The following is a 16,705-nucleotide window of genomic DNA, read 5'->3' on the forward strand; positions in this document are numbered from 1 at the left end:
TTCTGGTTGGTCCCTTTGGTCAGACTGGTTGACTGTGTTTGTTGGTAGTTTTCATTTGTATATGGGAGGGAATACGATTTTCACACAAAATGTCTTTATATGCTTCTGTAATTTGTTTATCTTTTGTTGGGTTAGTTCTTCAGTCTGCTGACGACCCAGCATTTACTCTCTCCTCCAACCAAAAGACTATGATTTCTTGTACCTATTGGCTAGTTGCTGGCTTAAGGGAAGCAGCTCCAAGATACTCTAAGGGGCCCAATATTAGGACACAATAGGTACATACATGCTGTAATGAGCATGTTATTGATTATTTCACTATTGTTTTCTGTGATAACGAGTGTCTCACAAGAGCGACCCCTGCAGGTAAGAGCAGTGGGCCGGCTGGGCGGGTTGGGGGGGAGTCGACAGATGACAACGTGGAAAAATGAATTTAAGGAAAAAGAAAACCACTCCGCCTTGCGCAAGGTGAGTGGTTTTCTTTCTTAATTTAATCTTCCCTCTTTGTCGTCTGTCGACTCCAACCCACCCCGCCCCACTGCTCTTACCTGCACGGGTCGCTCCTGGTGTTGCATTGTGTTGCCTTATATTACTTTTTATATGTTGTTTTGTGTAGCGCCCACCAGATGGGGAGCCCAGCTCGATGATGAAGCAAGCCACTTGTGTGGGTGAAGGGTTGGTGTACTCTAAAAAGCACACTCCAAATGACCATAATGAGTAGAGACTTGTTGGTCCTGCAGAATGGCTCTTCAACTTGATGTTACCCTTTTGTACAGTTACTATGTAAACATAAGAAGCTGGCCCCTGGCACACTCCCCTGAGCAACTGTTATTCACAGTGTAAAAGACTGAACATACTGATGGTTCATTCCAGGTTTTTCAGCTTGTATTTGTCTGGTATCCCCCTCATTTATGATCCACTCTGAACAGAGCCACCTGTCTTCTCTTGGCTTTATACATCCTTCAGTTCCATTAGCCTCCATGACGAGCTAATGACAGCTAATGGTGGTGTTTTACCACCCTTTCCTACCCCTGCCATAGACCCATCCTCACATGTAGAGTACCTTGTTTATCAGGAGAAATGTTGGACCACAGACTGATAGGAAAACTGTTAATATATTTTGAATTTGTCTGTAACTGTGGCTTCCAAGTGTAAATCGGTGAACACAAAAAAACATTTTGGGTAATCCAAAATTCGGATGAATATCAAACAAGAAGCAAAATCCACACACTGTCTTGCCCAGCACATTTTTCCCCATTGTTCGTAAAACTCATCATAATGCAAGATTTTGGCTTGTTTCCGAGGACCATCCGAAGAAAGCCACTAACACTTCGTACTTTTACATTATCCAGCCTGTGGGGAAAAATAAACAAATTTGACCTAGATACCGTTTGTGAAACAAAACCAATTACGAAGGCATAAGGGCACACCACCAAATGCCAAAAAGGGATAAGCACTAGGGGAAAGCCTCTAGCAGTCACTAGATTAACAGACTACGCTCTCATGTGTATTACTAGAAAAGTTCCATTGTAGATTCAATACATCGATCGCTCCTGATGCTCTCCGAGTGCCTCTGTAAGATTATTCTAATTTCTTTTCTTCTTTTCAAAACGTCCAGATTGTCCTTTCTTTGGTTTCTGCAACTTTATTCTCTTTGTTTATTATTACCAATTCTTTGTGATCCTACTGTTTTACTTTCCCCAATTTTAATCTCTCCACTGCTGTTTCACTTTGCTTCTTGAATACAGTTTCAGTTGTACAACTACTTGTTTTCCATAAAAGGTCTTCATATGAAATGCTGCACTGCACTTTTGCTGGTGGAAGCCTTTTTGTATGGGTCTCACCTATCTGTTGTGACAGATTGCTGGAGTTGCGTCACTTCCATGAGTTGCCACTACTGACGCTAGGGGTCGCAAAGGCAGTGCCCGGGGTCACAAGTGGCATGCCAGGGGTCGCAGCAGCGACCCCTGGTGACCACTAAATGACGTCCATGCTAACTTTTACTCTTATTGCTAACTATTTAACTACCATCTGTTTTGTGGATACACATTCAATGTTTTCTTCTCATCAAAGCATAACAACATTCATTAAAATTATATTGCTCACAATAATACCACAGATTCACTTCCCTAGCGCCCGCTGCTGCCTACCTTAACTATAATATGTGCATTTTTAATTTAACAATTGCCTTCTAAGGTGAAACTAATCCTACCTGTTTCTCTGGATCTGCAAATATGCAATAAAAATGTAGTCCCTACTCAGGGCTAGTGGTTCGGTGAATGGACTACTGCATTACAGGTTCATATTCGGTCAGGTCTACCCAGCCTTTAATAATTCTGAGATCAATAAAATCAGAACCACTGAGTTGAGTATCATTAAACATCTTTTATTCCGCACCAAGTTGTTGTGTTGTTTTCTGTTATTTAAGTCTTCTCCAAAGAATCTCAGAAACATTACTTCAAACTATTAAGTTAACCTCAAAACATGTCTTAAATTAATTCTCTGTGTTCAATCTCTGTTTCCAACAAACTTTCAAGGAAAAACAAACAATTTTCAAGGCGTCTGCAGTTTCTGACCGCAAGGTCTTCGCAAACTATCATGATTTCCTAGCAAGGACGCAGTGAAACCAAATAAACTTATGACCCACTAGTCCAAAATGTATTTTAAGTTCGGGCACCGATTCACAGTGAGTACGTCTGAGATGCCTAGCCTAAACAGTGGCAGCTCCTACGCAATGGAGGAAGAGCATCACCCCCCCTGCTGAAATACTGCAAAAATAAAATGATAATAAAACCAATTCATTATTATTTTATTTTTCTTTCTCCGCTAGAGCCAGCCAAGTCTGGGCAAGGCAGGGCTATGGTGACAGCATGGAAGGAGAAGTGCAGCACTCTAAGTGAGCATGACGGTTTGGCCGGCCGTCTTAGGCCGGCCAACCCGTCATGCCCACTTAGATTTCTCCAACCCAGCTGTGTTGCACAGCTGGATTGGAGAAACAGCACAGGTCTGAGCAGCAAAGCAACCCACTCAGACCAATCCTGGTGCTGCTCTCATGGTATTGAAAGCAGTACCAGGATTGGGTGGGGAGCCTGTGCTGGTGTCTCAGGGACTGCAGGGACGCCATCAGGAACACCGAAGCGGCCAACAGCATCGGCGGCAGAACAGGTAAGTTATTTTTTTTATTCTTATTATTTCCCTAATACCCTGTCCGGAAAACGCTACGCCTCCCCCCGCCCACCACCTGACTTTAGCAGCGACCACCACTGAGGCATTCAGTAAGCAACACCGATACTCCGGGACCAATGGCAGCCTTTCATTTCCAGAAAAAACTGGGCTTTTCTGCTCACCAATCAAGGTAAGTCACATATCATCTTCTTGTTCACAGTAGAGAGTGAGAGAAGCAGATCAGTTGCAATCTCCCAGGTACAATCGCATCACAAAAAACCAACTGCTGTTGTCTGTATATCCCTTACAGATATCCAGACTGTCAAGACTAGGGGAAGAGAAAGAAAGGAAAAGTGCAAGGGGTCCCAAAAGGCGGTCCGTTCTTCCTCAGAATATCTACAGATGGAGGGATATCCAAAGATATTGGAGAAGACGCCTCAATCACTTATCGTGACATGCTTTATCATCTGCATCATTCCACACCCAGGTAACATGGTACTACCTGGGCGGACTCAACCAAAGATGTTATGGGAGTTCTTATATAAAATGTAATCTGGCCACGCTGGGAACCAGATGGATGATGCTAAAAATACCTACAGGTATACCCAAACAATATCTTTATTCCTAGGGTACCTGGGGTATGAGATAAAATTGTGAACCGAATGGGGTTTGTTCTGAACTCAATTGATTCAGTTATACCCTCTTAAAAGTGCCAATATGTTTCGCCCCTCAACGTGAGCCCTCACGGTCTGGGGCCTACTTTAGGGCTAGAATATCTACTACTAGGTGTCCCTGCTCTATACTCAGCACGCTTTACATGCAAAATGAGGCCTAGTGCACTCACCTGTACTTTCTATTTTCCAGTAGTTTTTCTACTGGGTGTCGCTAATTTGCACCATGCGGGTCAGGGGATGTGGTGCTGTCTTTTAGTCACACATTTGTCAAAGTACAGTCACCGCCGGAGTACCTGTATCTCTCACCCAGCCGGCGGCTGGTACTCCGGCGTTGACTGTACTCTTAAGATATCTCATTTGGAGTATAACATTATTAATATAAGTGATACTAAAGCTGATAAATGTGACAGCAGCACATCTATCAGATAAAAATACCAAAGGAACACCCTTTGAGGGACCCAAAGTTATTTGGAAAAACTGGTAGCAGTACCTACAGAGTAGATCCAGGATCCTTCTATACCAAATGCACTCCAAAGACATGATATTAGCCGACTGTGCACTGTATAATTGTCAAATAACAAAAACCCTATATGAAATATTGGAACAGATTAGGAACTGTAAACCAGCAGCAACATATCTCGTATAGCCATTGCCTGATCAAAATCCCAAAGAATCAAAAGAAAGAGTGTCACAATCTGTCTTATGCCAGGTGCAGAACACCCACTCCTCTAACAGCACTCACATACTCGCTCCAAATCACAAAAAAATACATACCAAAAAGAACTTGAAAGTCAACAAAGTTAGTTTTCAGGAAGTCCATTAACTCCTCAAAGTGGTTCAAAGATTCAAAACCTCAAAATGGCCTTTGATACAATCCTCAAAACATCCTAAAGTGACTAAACCACTCTACCAGGGGCGTAGGTTTGGGGGAGAGTTTGGGGTGGGACACACCCCAAATAAATACATTCTTGTCTTGGTGGCCTGCCTGTCTATTTGTCGTCATAAATATAAATTTTCGATGCAGCCTATACAGATTTATGAATGGTCATTGATAACATTACAACATCCATTGCAAGACCCGCAAGTGGCATTCCCGTAAGTGCTTTAAAGAAAGAAGACACACCAATTGTAACATTCAGCCAACCTAGATTCACATTACTAGATTCACATTACTGGACATTGTCCGTCTGATGTGACCTCTCGCAGTACACTGATGCTCTGATAGGCCATCGCAGAACAGGATGTCTTGTCTCATAATTCTCCACATTGTCTGGCTCTGAACATGAAGTCCGTCATTGAACAGGAGATCTCGCCTTAGTCTTTCTATTCCCATCTTATAAACCAAAGTGCCACCTTCTTAGATGAATTCGTTCATTAAAGCACGAAACCCCAGTTTGCAGCAGGAATGCTTGCTCTTTAGCAGACAGTTGTGTCTTGTAGTAGGACGACCTTCTATATTTCAGGAATGTGTGTCTGGTAAACGTTCAACCTTGTAACAGGAAGAGCTGTCTTGTAGGATTTGGTTCTAGCTTGTAACTAGAAAATCCAGACTGTGAAAGCAAGGTTGGATTTATAATAGAAAGTCCTCCATATTAGCTGGAAATCCTCGAAAATTATTGCAGTTAGTGCCTGTTTTGATGGAGTGTGTCAAAATATACATATTGAAGAAAAAAAAACTAACCAAGGTCGTGGAGGGAATTAAGACTAAAAGTGAAATAAATTTAAGGCAAATGTAGACTGAAAAGATAATAAACATCTCTAACAGACACATATTTTGATCAAAATGTGCTTCCAGTAATTTACATAACAACACAGTAGGAGCATACAAGGCTAACCCTTCTCATCCATTGGAGATGATCGCTCTTCAGTAAATGGCACGTTCTGACTCTTCTCTGAATACATCAGTTCACCAAGCGATAAATAAATAATTTATTGTGAAATAAATTTACCAATGTTTACATGAATTACAGCAATCTTGGGTAAAGATATCTTTGATGGGTCCAAAGACCTTTATGTCCTCTGGAAAAAAAGTCACTAAATCGTCTATCAGCTGTCGTTTCCAAACGTTTGGCCCATGGAGCAAACTGTACAGTGATGTCATGCAATTTTTTTGATGAGACGAGGTGAAGATATCACTTACTACTACATATTCCATTATTTTTGAGAGTGAGGTGGTTTGTTTCCATCAGAAAGTCTCAACTATTGTACAACAGAATTTGTAGGTCTACGTTCATCCTCTCTCAACTCATGTTTCAAGACAAGCTTGAATGACGAAGATCAACGCCACCAGCAGGATGAGAGCGGCCAGACCAATACGTACTACATTTTCTGTGCTGATTGAGGTTTCCTCAGTTTCAGGGTCTTGGATAACAAAGGGGGGAAAACAAGAAGGATAAGTCAATGTTGATAGATCAAAATGTTATTAGCAGGAAGTAATACATAATAATGCAGTTGGTGAAAACCAGAGGTAAACCAAGCTAACGTCAAATCAGACCAGTGCTTTGAACAGCTTGGGAGGGCTAAAAAAGAGGTGGTCACATGTCACGCATATATTCAGGAAAGAGACGAGGATGTCGCTCATTGGCTGCATGAATAGGTTATTTACCACTGGGAAAGGCAAGGATGATGGCAGCCCTTTCTTCAACAGCAACCATAGAGTATATGTCGGGTCCCTGTAAGAACAAATCCAGCAAAAAATATCCTTCTAAAAAACTTAGACCATGATTTAGAGTTTTGCTGAGTAGAACATTTGGTGCAATGGTGACAGGCTACCTCTCTGCCAGCCTGTTGTTCTGCCCAACTTATTTAGAGGTGGGCGGGTGAACTGAAAGTATGTCAACGATGGAGCCTACTCTGGCTTTGTTGCTGACACACTCCTCCGACCGCCCAACACCACACAGGGATGTCGCAGGTTACCTATCCGACCACCTGCCATATTTAGAGTGGGCAGTCAGATGGCTTTTTTTTTTTTTGCTGTTGATCACCGCCAAAGGACCAGCAAAAAAAATAATGGGGCATATTATCAAGGAATGGCGTTAAAATTATCGCCGCTTTAGCAGCAGGAAACTGCAGCTAAAGCGGCGATAATGGGCTTGATAATATGCCCTTGAGAATTCCAATAGAAATCCATGTTCTGGTGATAATTTTAACGCTGTTCCTTGATAATATGCCCCAATGACTTTCATACAATGGGAAGAACATCTCATGGTGAGGGGGCCCCTAGTTTCACATTTATAAATAACAAACTCTCACTTTGGGAGTTTGATTTTACAAAATGTAAAATGGTGTAAAAGTTAAACAGAGGATCTTCATGTTTGTCAGAGCTGTCCGTCAAACTTTTACATCTTTGACAGAAACTGCCATAACGGCACTTCTTGCCAATGTTAAGAGATGTCTGACTGACCAGCTGACATCTCTAACTTTGGTGGTTGGCAAGCCATCAGAGCCATGGTGTATGTTTACCAAAGTCTAAATCATGTCTAAAATCATGCCTGTAGACTCTAAAATGTAGGATGTCAAAATCTCGACCTTTCATAAACATCTGCTTCAAAAGATTTAGACCGGTATTTAATTCATAAAATTCAAAGTCGCTTCCTACACATATTAGGGATGGGTTTGTTTACAATCATACCTCCAGCCCTTTCATATTTTGGGCCAATTGCTTGATATTTGGATATTGAATTCATTGTGGGCTAAATATTTTAGTTTTTCTTTCTTTCTTTTGATAACTTTATTTCGCTCACCACGGACCATAAAAGTAGAGAATAAAATACACACAAACACTATATTACAGAGAATAAATAACATGAAACAAAACAAGGACAATCACAATCATGTATGTACACCCACATTACAAGTTTAAAACCGTCACATATTAAAATCAGATTAAACCATTCAAGGTAGTTATCGGAAGTATTCATTTAATTTCCTGCAGATATATAAATTAACAATTTATTTCATTAAAAGATTCCTGCGTTTGAGCCACATCCCGTTTAAAAAGCGGGAGACGGCAAAAACGATAGGAGGGTATGTATCATATTTTAATACTCTGAAGGCCTTATAACATTCTCTGAAACCAAGGTTCCTACAGATAGGTTTCACCCAGCGTTTGCGTACACTCTGGTATTTGGGACAAAAAAAAAAGGACGTGAATCTCATTTTCAAGATGATATTTGCACGCTGGGCACTCAATATTTTTATTTAAGTCCCATTTACTAGTAAATGACATGAGCGGCAGTCTACCCATCCTAAATTGCATGTACAGTTTCCTTGCCGAAGCTGGATAAATCAGGTCAAGGAAAGCCTCCTTTTTGTAATCCTCTTTTACTTGGAGGAACTGAGATGTCAGTCTACCAACTGTAGAGCTCACGTGAAGAGACAATAGATTGTGGTGCCTATAATGGTATACCAGATCGGCCCTAGATATTGCCAGTTCTGATTTCAGCTCACACATCCCTGAACTCATTTCTGAAGGGAGCCAGTTCAGGAACTGACCATAGTCTTCTCCAGTAAGTAAGTGGCCTTTCTCAATAGATGGAATGGACCAGATTCAAAATATGTAAGTGTACACCAGAAGATTATTCCGATTTTTGAGTGAAGATTTACACATTTTGTGATTTTCAAAGAATTCCAGGCTTACTTGTGGAAAGCTGAAACAGCTGCAGCTTTCCAAGAGCAACTGTAAAAAGTAGCACATGCATAACGGTAATTAATGTGTAGCCTACTCAAAATGTTCTATTGCTAACTTTGCTTTCTGTTTTTTCTCCAGAAAGCTCTTTTCGTACACCCCACACATTTGTGTGTGTTCCTGGTCCATTAACACCCTTGAAGCATAGTTAATCCTGCCCTTCACAGAAGTATTGGCTAGATGTACTAAGAAAGTGTAGCAATTTGCGACAATTTTTTTCGCGTCTGGTCTGGTAATTTGCAAAGGATCTATTTACTAATAAGTCAGTGACAAATGACCAATTTCTTGTTTGTCGCAATTCGGCCTAACTAATGAATTTTAATGAGGTAGGTTGCAAATTTAAACCCAGCAGCAAAGGCAGCCATCACAGGGATGGTGGTCTGCTGGGGTCGGCAGACCTCCATATCTGTGAATGTTTTTAAATAATAGGAAACTGGATGAATTTAAAAGAAAAAAGGGTAGGTTTAATTTTTTAAGAATAGGCAGTGGCCCACGCTCTTAAAAAATGTTTTGGTCAACATTCACAAAGGTCCCTTGGCGACCCCTTCCCGTCTGCAAATGGTTTACCTCCTCCATTGAGAAGGTGGTAAAAGATTAATGTTCTGTGAAAGGAATTCGGTCGCGAAACATTAATGCATACTACTACGATTTGATACTTGGAAGAGACACCCAAAACATGACCCTCCCAAATACCAATTCAGTATTGGGTCGCAAATAAGCATGGGCGTAAAATCCGTTCCGCTCGCGGATTTTCGGTAAATTCGCAATCCGCGAACTCTCGCGAACTTACCGAAAATTCGTAAATCCGTGCGAAGCGGATTTTTTTGCTTGGTCGCACTTGCCAACTAGAATACTATACAATTTCGCGGGAGTAAACACTTGCGAAAACGTAGATGCGGCGGGCAGCGACAATCTCGCAATTGCGAGATTGCAAAATTTGCAATTTCGCACAAGAAATCCACCAGCAGGCAGCATAAACCTTGAAAATTATGATTTTTATCAGAATAACTCCTCAGGTTGACATTTGCCTGCACTTTTTTTTTTGCAAGGAGTCCATTTTGGGGGGAGGGGGGAGGAAGGAAGTGCCCCACAGTCTCCAACTTCCTGTTCCTGTCCAGCAGGCTCCTCTCAGTGCTTTCTTCATGTGCTGGTCACTTTGATTTGGATCTTGACCTGGAAGCACTCAGCAGGTGCAAAAGTTCAATCTTATCATTAGTAACCATTCCCTGTAGTGCGTGGAAGGATTACTCTTTGTGGATGCTGCTGGATATTTGGATTTTTGCAAAACTGAAAGCACTCAGCAGGTGCAAAAGTTCAATCTTATCATTAGTAACCATTCCCTGTTGTGCTTCCTGAGGTGCCCCTTCAGAGTTCAGTTGCCTACTTGCAACTATTCTATGACCCTGCTCTGACCCTCACAGCAGGCTCAGAGAAAGCAATTACAGATAAGGAAGCAGGTTCCAGCCAGGAAGTTCAAATTCAGTAACACATTAATCAGCCCCTAATTCATTTATGTCAGTTGAGGCAGGGCAGGTGTGCTTTTCCACCCATAATCTACAGTGATGAACTAGAGGGTGGCATGGGTGAGCCAGAGGGTGGCATGGGTGAGCCAGAGGGTGGCAGTGGTGAAACAGAGGGTGGCAGTGGTGAAACAGAGGGTGCTGTGATGAACCAGATGTAGAAACAACATGTTCGCGACCGTGGCTACCCGAAAAGTAAGTTCGCGTTTGCGAACTGGTACAAAATCCTCGCGAACTGGCAGAAATCCTTGCGAACACAAAAAAAATAAAGAAATCTGCAAATTCGCGAGAGTTCGCGGATTTTGCGGATTGCGAATCCGTAAATACGCAATTTCGCGGATTGCCAATTCGCAAAATCCGCCCATGCTTAGTCGCAAACCCAAATTGTGATTTGGTAACTTATTACCGAATCACAATTTGTACATCGTACATCTGGCCCCAAGTTTCCCAGCATTTTCAGCATCAGAATAGATCACAAACAGGTTTGTTAATACTACAAACTTTCCAGAGCATTCCTGCCCCGGTATTTCCGCTACCTCAAATATCCTCCAGTGTAATAGTACACAGTGCTGGCGCTGTAATAGGTTGTTTAGGGAAACAATGGTTCTGATGTGGCCTAAAGGTCCAAGTTGAAGTGACCCTTTGGCGGGCACTAAAGGTAGAGATTAAGAACTTAATTCTTAAATGAGAGCGGTAAGCAATATAAGCAGGGACATGTAGGTCAGTATATGACAGGCACTGTAATAGGGGCGAGTAAAATAATTTATTTGTGTACATTTACATTTAGTGAATAAAAACATGAATTGGCTCTTGAAAGTCAAGCCAATTATATGTATTGATGGAACGTTGTCAGTCAGACCCTATGTTTTAACATTACTGTATTTATTTAGGGTCTATCCCACTACATGGAGTCCACTACATCATGGGGCGTTATATCATCAACGCTACATCATTGTTTACATTGTTAAAACTAAGTAAAGTTATGAGTTAATTAATTTAAAAATTAAGATAATTCAGTCAAGTAATATTGTAAAAAAAAGGAGGCGTTGAGAGGGTTTCCTCCAAGATGATATAGCATTCCAGAATGTGGTGGGGGATATGTAGTGCCCGCGATGTGGTGTCATTCCATATAATAACATACACTTATTTTAGAGGCATCTAAAGACATTAATATAACTACTTATTGGACTGATTTAATATTGTGTCACCAGGCCACTGGTAACAGACAGAGTCCTGTGCGAATCTAGATGCTTCGGAGGAACTCTCATTTGGAGAACATTAGTAATTTCCACTAATTTTCAAACTGAGTAGATGTGGGGGGCTAAATTAGAATCGTCCTCGAGTTTCTCCTCTTGGACGAAGACCTCTAATGTACAGGGCTGTGGCAGAGTCAGTCACATACCAAATAATTCCTTCTGTGTGGACTTTTTTACTGCCTCTCCCTCAGTGGTGACTCTCTAATGAAGGCTATATTCAATGCTTGGGAGGGAGACACATTGAAGGTTATGGAGGAAAATTAGTGTAGATGGTAACGTTTCTTTAAGCATTGCCAGCATTGACATCTGAAGAGGTATCTATTTTAAGAGGGTGAATATGGTTTAAAAGAACATGGCATTATCCAAACGTGGGTCACTTAAGACACTGCAGATAGTTGAAGATGTAACAAGCCCTTATAATGCCATCACAGGTTAATAAATCACAAGCCTTTGTAGTTTGTACATGGCACCAGAGCTCAGACAGGGCATTATTGGTCCATAATACAACCAACACATTATGAATGTGTTTTTATTTAGGACGTGAAACGTCTTTTATGCTTCTAATTGGCTGAGCATCTGTAATATAAAGTCACTATTTATTTAGTTATTTATTTATTTGAAGAGTTTTATATATCGCTGGCTAGATATGTCCATCTCTTGCAGTATTAGAAATAAATCAAGAATAAGACATAATTTCTGTGATTATGGATTGAGAAACCACTCATATAAGTACAATTCTAATGGCCAAACAAGTAATATTAAAGAATATTAAGACGTATTACTCCCCCCACATTACCGTTCAATGAATGATAATATGAAACTCCCAACACCGATATTGTAGCCCCAACTTTTACGTGGGGCTTTAGGACATTCATTTAATCTTAGACTTTTGTTTTGGTGGTTAGAGTGTGGTTGGCTAATTCTGCTCTTCATTTTAATTTATTAATGAGTATTTCCCTTTAGGAAACGTAACATTTTTTAATTATATGAATTCGCTTAAGTCAATCAAACTTTCTTATGTGTGTTATAGACAGCTAGAATGATTGATGCTGGAATGCACAGTCCAGAAACTGATTTTTTCTATTAGTATTTGTGATAAGCAAGATCAGCCGCAGTTAGATTTTATAAATCAGGTGTTATAACTGAATTGCTGTTTCTTAAGTTAATGTTCATTTTGCTGACATGACATGCTGCCCATTGACCTGAGTGCACTATTTTAGGTAAGTGTCATCTTGAATAAATCCCATTTCAATGGTTTCAGATAGAAAACAGTGTTTGGAGCAGATAATATCTCCGGGGAATTGTGAAATTGGACACGCACTGCGCTACAAACATTTACCACAATATTTTTTAGACACTATGTGAAGTACAGTGAGCACATTACTTGCATAACTTTTGTGTGTGACGGTATGCCACGGTATGATTCACGTAAGAGGCATCATTTTTGCTGAAATATATGTAATATGCGTGGAGAAAAAAAGTACCACATTTTGCCCACATGTAGGTGGTCATTAACTGTTTGCAAACATTCACAATGTTGTCAGCACTGAAGTGCTACACAGTCGCTTTGACTGCCACATAAAGGCTAGGCATTAAAACTGATCATCATGTCTACAACGTACGAGTTGAGGTCAGTGTTCTTGCTGGTAAATGTTATACTTGTTTCAAACATGCATCTTTTCATCCCCTTACCATCATCGTATGTTGCAATATTTATAACCAGGCAGATATGTCTGAAATGATGTAGTAAGATGTGTGAGTCAGTGCCTCGCCAGGAGTTCGATGTTATCAGTCAGTCCCTGTTTCCGAGTGACAGACACAGAATCCCGAGGAACTTCATGACATGGGACCCCGACAGGGCCTGGCATCAGCACAAGAAAGTAACCACGTGACAGACTGAAGAGTCACCTCACCCCTAAGACCACTGTAATGACTGAAAATAACAAGCATTGGCAAAACCAATAGGTCACGCCTTTGGGACTATTGGCTATGTCATTGCTTTTCGCTCCGAGGCCACCGAAGTCATCTGCGGCGTCCCGCAAGGATCTTCACTCAGCCCCACCCTCTTCAACATCTACATGAAACCTCTCGCAGCCATCGCACGCCAGCACAACCTCAACATCATCTCTTACGCCGACGACACCCAGCTGATCCTCTCCCTCACCAGAGACCCCGACACCGCCAGAGCCTGCCTACACGAAGGGATGAAAGACGTCGCCGAGTGGATGAAGGACAGCCGCCTGAAACTGAACTCGGACAAGACGGAAGTCCTCATCCTGGGATCTTCGCCCTCCGCCTGGGACGACTCCTGGTGGCCCCCAGCCCTGGGCACCGCACCCAAACCAACCGACCACGCACGCAACCTGGGCTTCATCCTGGACCCCTCCCTCTCGATGACCAGACAAGTCAACGCCGTCTCCTCACCGTGCTTCAACACCCTGCGTATGCTTCGCATGATCTTCCGCTGGATCCCGACCGAGACCAGGAAGACTGTCACCCAGGCACTCGTCACCAGCCGACTGGACTACGGAAACGCCCTCTACGCCGGAACCACAGCCAAGCTACAGAAAAGACTCCAGCGCATCCAGAACGCCTCCGCCCGACTCATCCTGGATGTCCCCCGACGCAGCCACATCTCCAGCCACCTGAGGAACCTGCACTGGCTCCCCGTCGACAAGAGGATCACGTTCCGGCTCCTCACCCACGCACACAAGTCTCTCCACGACCTGGGCCCCAAGTACCTCAACGACCGCCTGACCTTCTACACGCCCACCCGCCAGCTACGGTCCACCAGCCTCGCCCTCGCAGCTGTACCACGCATCCGAAGAGCCACCGCCGGAGGAAGATCCTTCTCTTACCTGGCTGCCAAGACTTGGAACTCCCTCCCCATCCACCTTCGGCTGACCCAGGACCATCTCGCCTTCAGGAAACAACTCAAGACCTGGCTGTTCGAGCAGTAGCATACCCCTCCCCCCAAGCGCCTTGAGAACCTCCCAGGTGAGTAGTGCGCTATACATATGGCATGATTGATTGATTGATTGATTGCTTTGTGTTCATGCTGTACACCATGGGCATTGCCGACTTTAGTCTTAATAGTTGGAACAGTGATAAATGCAAGCCTTCAAATATTCACGGGACCGCATAGGGTGTGGGTTCTATAAACAGAACCGTGAATTTGCACTGAAAAATAAAGGTGGGCTTAATTGCTTAACTCAGATCTGTTTTCACCATAAATTCCACACTCGACCAAACCTTTTTCGGGGAAATGTTGGTCTCTCCAGGTGCATCAAATTGTAAAGAAGAGTGACGTAAAAGGTAACTGATGTATACAACTATTCCAATTATACGTTACCCAGTAACCGGACTCCGCAAATAGGTGGTGGTGGAGGCTATAAAAGAGCAACACACTTCTATCTTGGTGAAGACGTGGGTGGAAAGTTTACCCTTTTGCTTCTATCTTTTCCTTTTCCTAGAATTCTTATCCCACACTATTCTACTCAGACAACAACGTAATAAAACCGAAATGGACTGATAATAATACTTTTATTTGATCTGTTAAAATCATAAAAAGAGTGGAACATACCACCATGATGAAAATATCATAATTCAGATACAGAATCAAACTTGCAATATAACATTCTAGTTGTCGTAACCATCACATGATATGGTACCAAGGTACAATTGAGTATTGTAACGGCAATGTAAACTAGTCGATGCTTTCTTTTTAGGTCTCGCTTGAGACAGCGCATGCTGTCTCTTCGAGACATTTAGTAAGTGAGTTTTCAAAGTGCAACCTACATGGTTTTGCTGGCCTAAAGCTTGCGTGCCCCATGTCGTGCATGAGCACAGCAGCTGCTCACACTCCCTCCTTTGTTGTCAGCTGTAATGAGGCTCCTCTGTTTGCACCCCAACCCTCCTGCTCACATTCCCCCCTCCCTTTTCCTCCAGCCCTTCTCGTAACCTTTGCTTTCAATCACCCTTCCTTTCTCCCCCACCCTGTTTTCGTCATGTTAGAAGTTTGAGGTTTTAAATTGTTTTAATTTTACACACCTTCGTATAATTCAATTGAATGCGCTTTCTGTACAAAACGCGTGCACTCTACGAGAGCTTTTTGGAATTCATTTAAGCAAGCAAACCACCACTTTTTTTACAATTGTTTCTGCCTGGTTTTGAACGTGCTTGCAGAACAAAACCCGTTCACCCTACGGGCGATTGTTGTACAATTAGGCAAGATAACTGCAAGTTTGGTTGAATTACTTTTTAACAATAAATAAAATATGCTTTCTAAAAATGCCTCAAATGTTCTTTTGAACAAAAAAAAAAACCTTACTGTAGTTTTTGTTTGTGTCTACCCGTGTTTTAGTAATGTAGCCTTCACCAGACGTTTAGTGCCGTTGTAAACAGGGATGTAAATCATGTAATCTCGTCACATTGCTTTAGACAGCTCAGGAAACGGGTGGCTGCGCAACACAATGAACGTGGGGGGGTAATCAATTCAAAGTTCCATTGAGAGAATCCAGTCTTAAGAAAATAACATAAGAATGTGGTTAGTATGACAGTGTACCAACTCCATTCTAAATTGGATGTGAATATATTTTATATTTTATTATACCTGGACCTTACATTGAAATTTATTTTTTCCCCTATTTGCTTACATTTTCTTTCAAAGGCAATGGTTCTGTTCACTTTTAGCAGCAGATCTCGGTGGACTACAGGTCGCTAAATGTCCGGAATGTGAACATTTGGCTTCTAGTGCCCCGTGGACCATAGTTCCCACAATCTCTTGTGCAGAGACCCTCCTCCTCCAGTGTCAAAGAGCTCATAAATTCACTGGAGATTGCCCTTGTTACAGTTAACATCATTGGGACTTTATGCCTGTTGTTCTAATTTGCATAGAGCATTATTCTGATTTAAAGCAAGAAGCTATTGAAAGCATCGGGGAAGTCCATCGCTGTAGGCACTTGATCACAAGTATTCCGTTTATTTAGGCATATTTTACTTATGTACTCGGTTAACGACCATTAAAGTTTCCTTATTACAGAGGCAGTTGATTTATTATAGGAGTGAAGAAAGTAACATCATGGGGTCGGCTTTTTCAAATTGTTTCTTGGCAACAAGGGTTGTCCAAAATTTCTTAGCTCATGAAGCACACGTATTTCTTGCAAGATCCCATGAGAACTACACAAAGCGAAAGTTTATCGCCAGTTCCCCTTTGCATGCCAATTTAGTGTTTTTTACAGTAGTTCACTGACCATGTTCCCCTGTTGAGTCTGTCATGAGGTAAGCACTCGTGCAGTAGAGGAAGCTAGTGCGTCGAGAGAAAGACGCCTAGACCCATCACTTTCTGTAAATTGGGCAGGCAGTTGCTAGCACAACCGACTTAACTCAATTTCAAAGTTCTCCAAG

At 42.1% G+C, this 16,705-nt stretch overlaps 1 protein-coding gene across 1 annotated transcript in view; it reads right to left on the reverse strand.

Annotated features, from left to right (window-relative positions):
• Positions 1-2,367: 2,367 nt before the first annotated feature.
• LOC144770470 (T-cell-interacting, activating receptor on myeloid cells protein 1-like) overlaps positions 2,368-16,705 on the reverse strand; it is a 78,340-nt gene continuing 64,002 nt past the window's right edge. The window contains exon 6 of the mRNA XM_078654995.1: positions 2,368-6,197. Within this exon, the coding sequence (XP_078511121.1) occupies positions 6,082-6,197 (116 nt within the window). The 3' untranslated portion in view covers positions 2,368-6,081. The remainder of the gene's footprint in view (positions 6,198-16,705) is intronic.

The sequence above is a fragment of the Lissotriton helveticus genome, chromosome 7 (assembly GCF_964261635.1).
Source record: "Lissotriton helveticus chromosome 7, aLisHel1.1, whole genome shotgun sequence".
NCBI classification, from domain to species: Eukaryota; Metazoa; Chordata; class Amphibia; order Caudata; family Salamandridae; genus Lissotriton; species Lissotriton helveticus.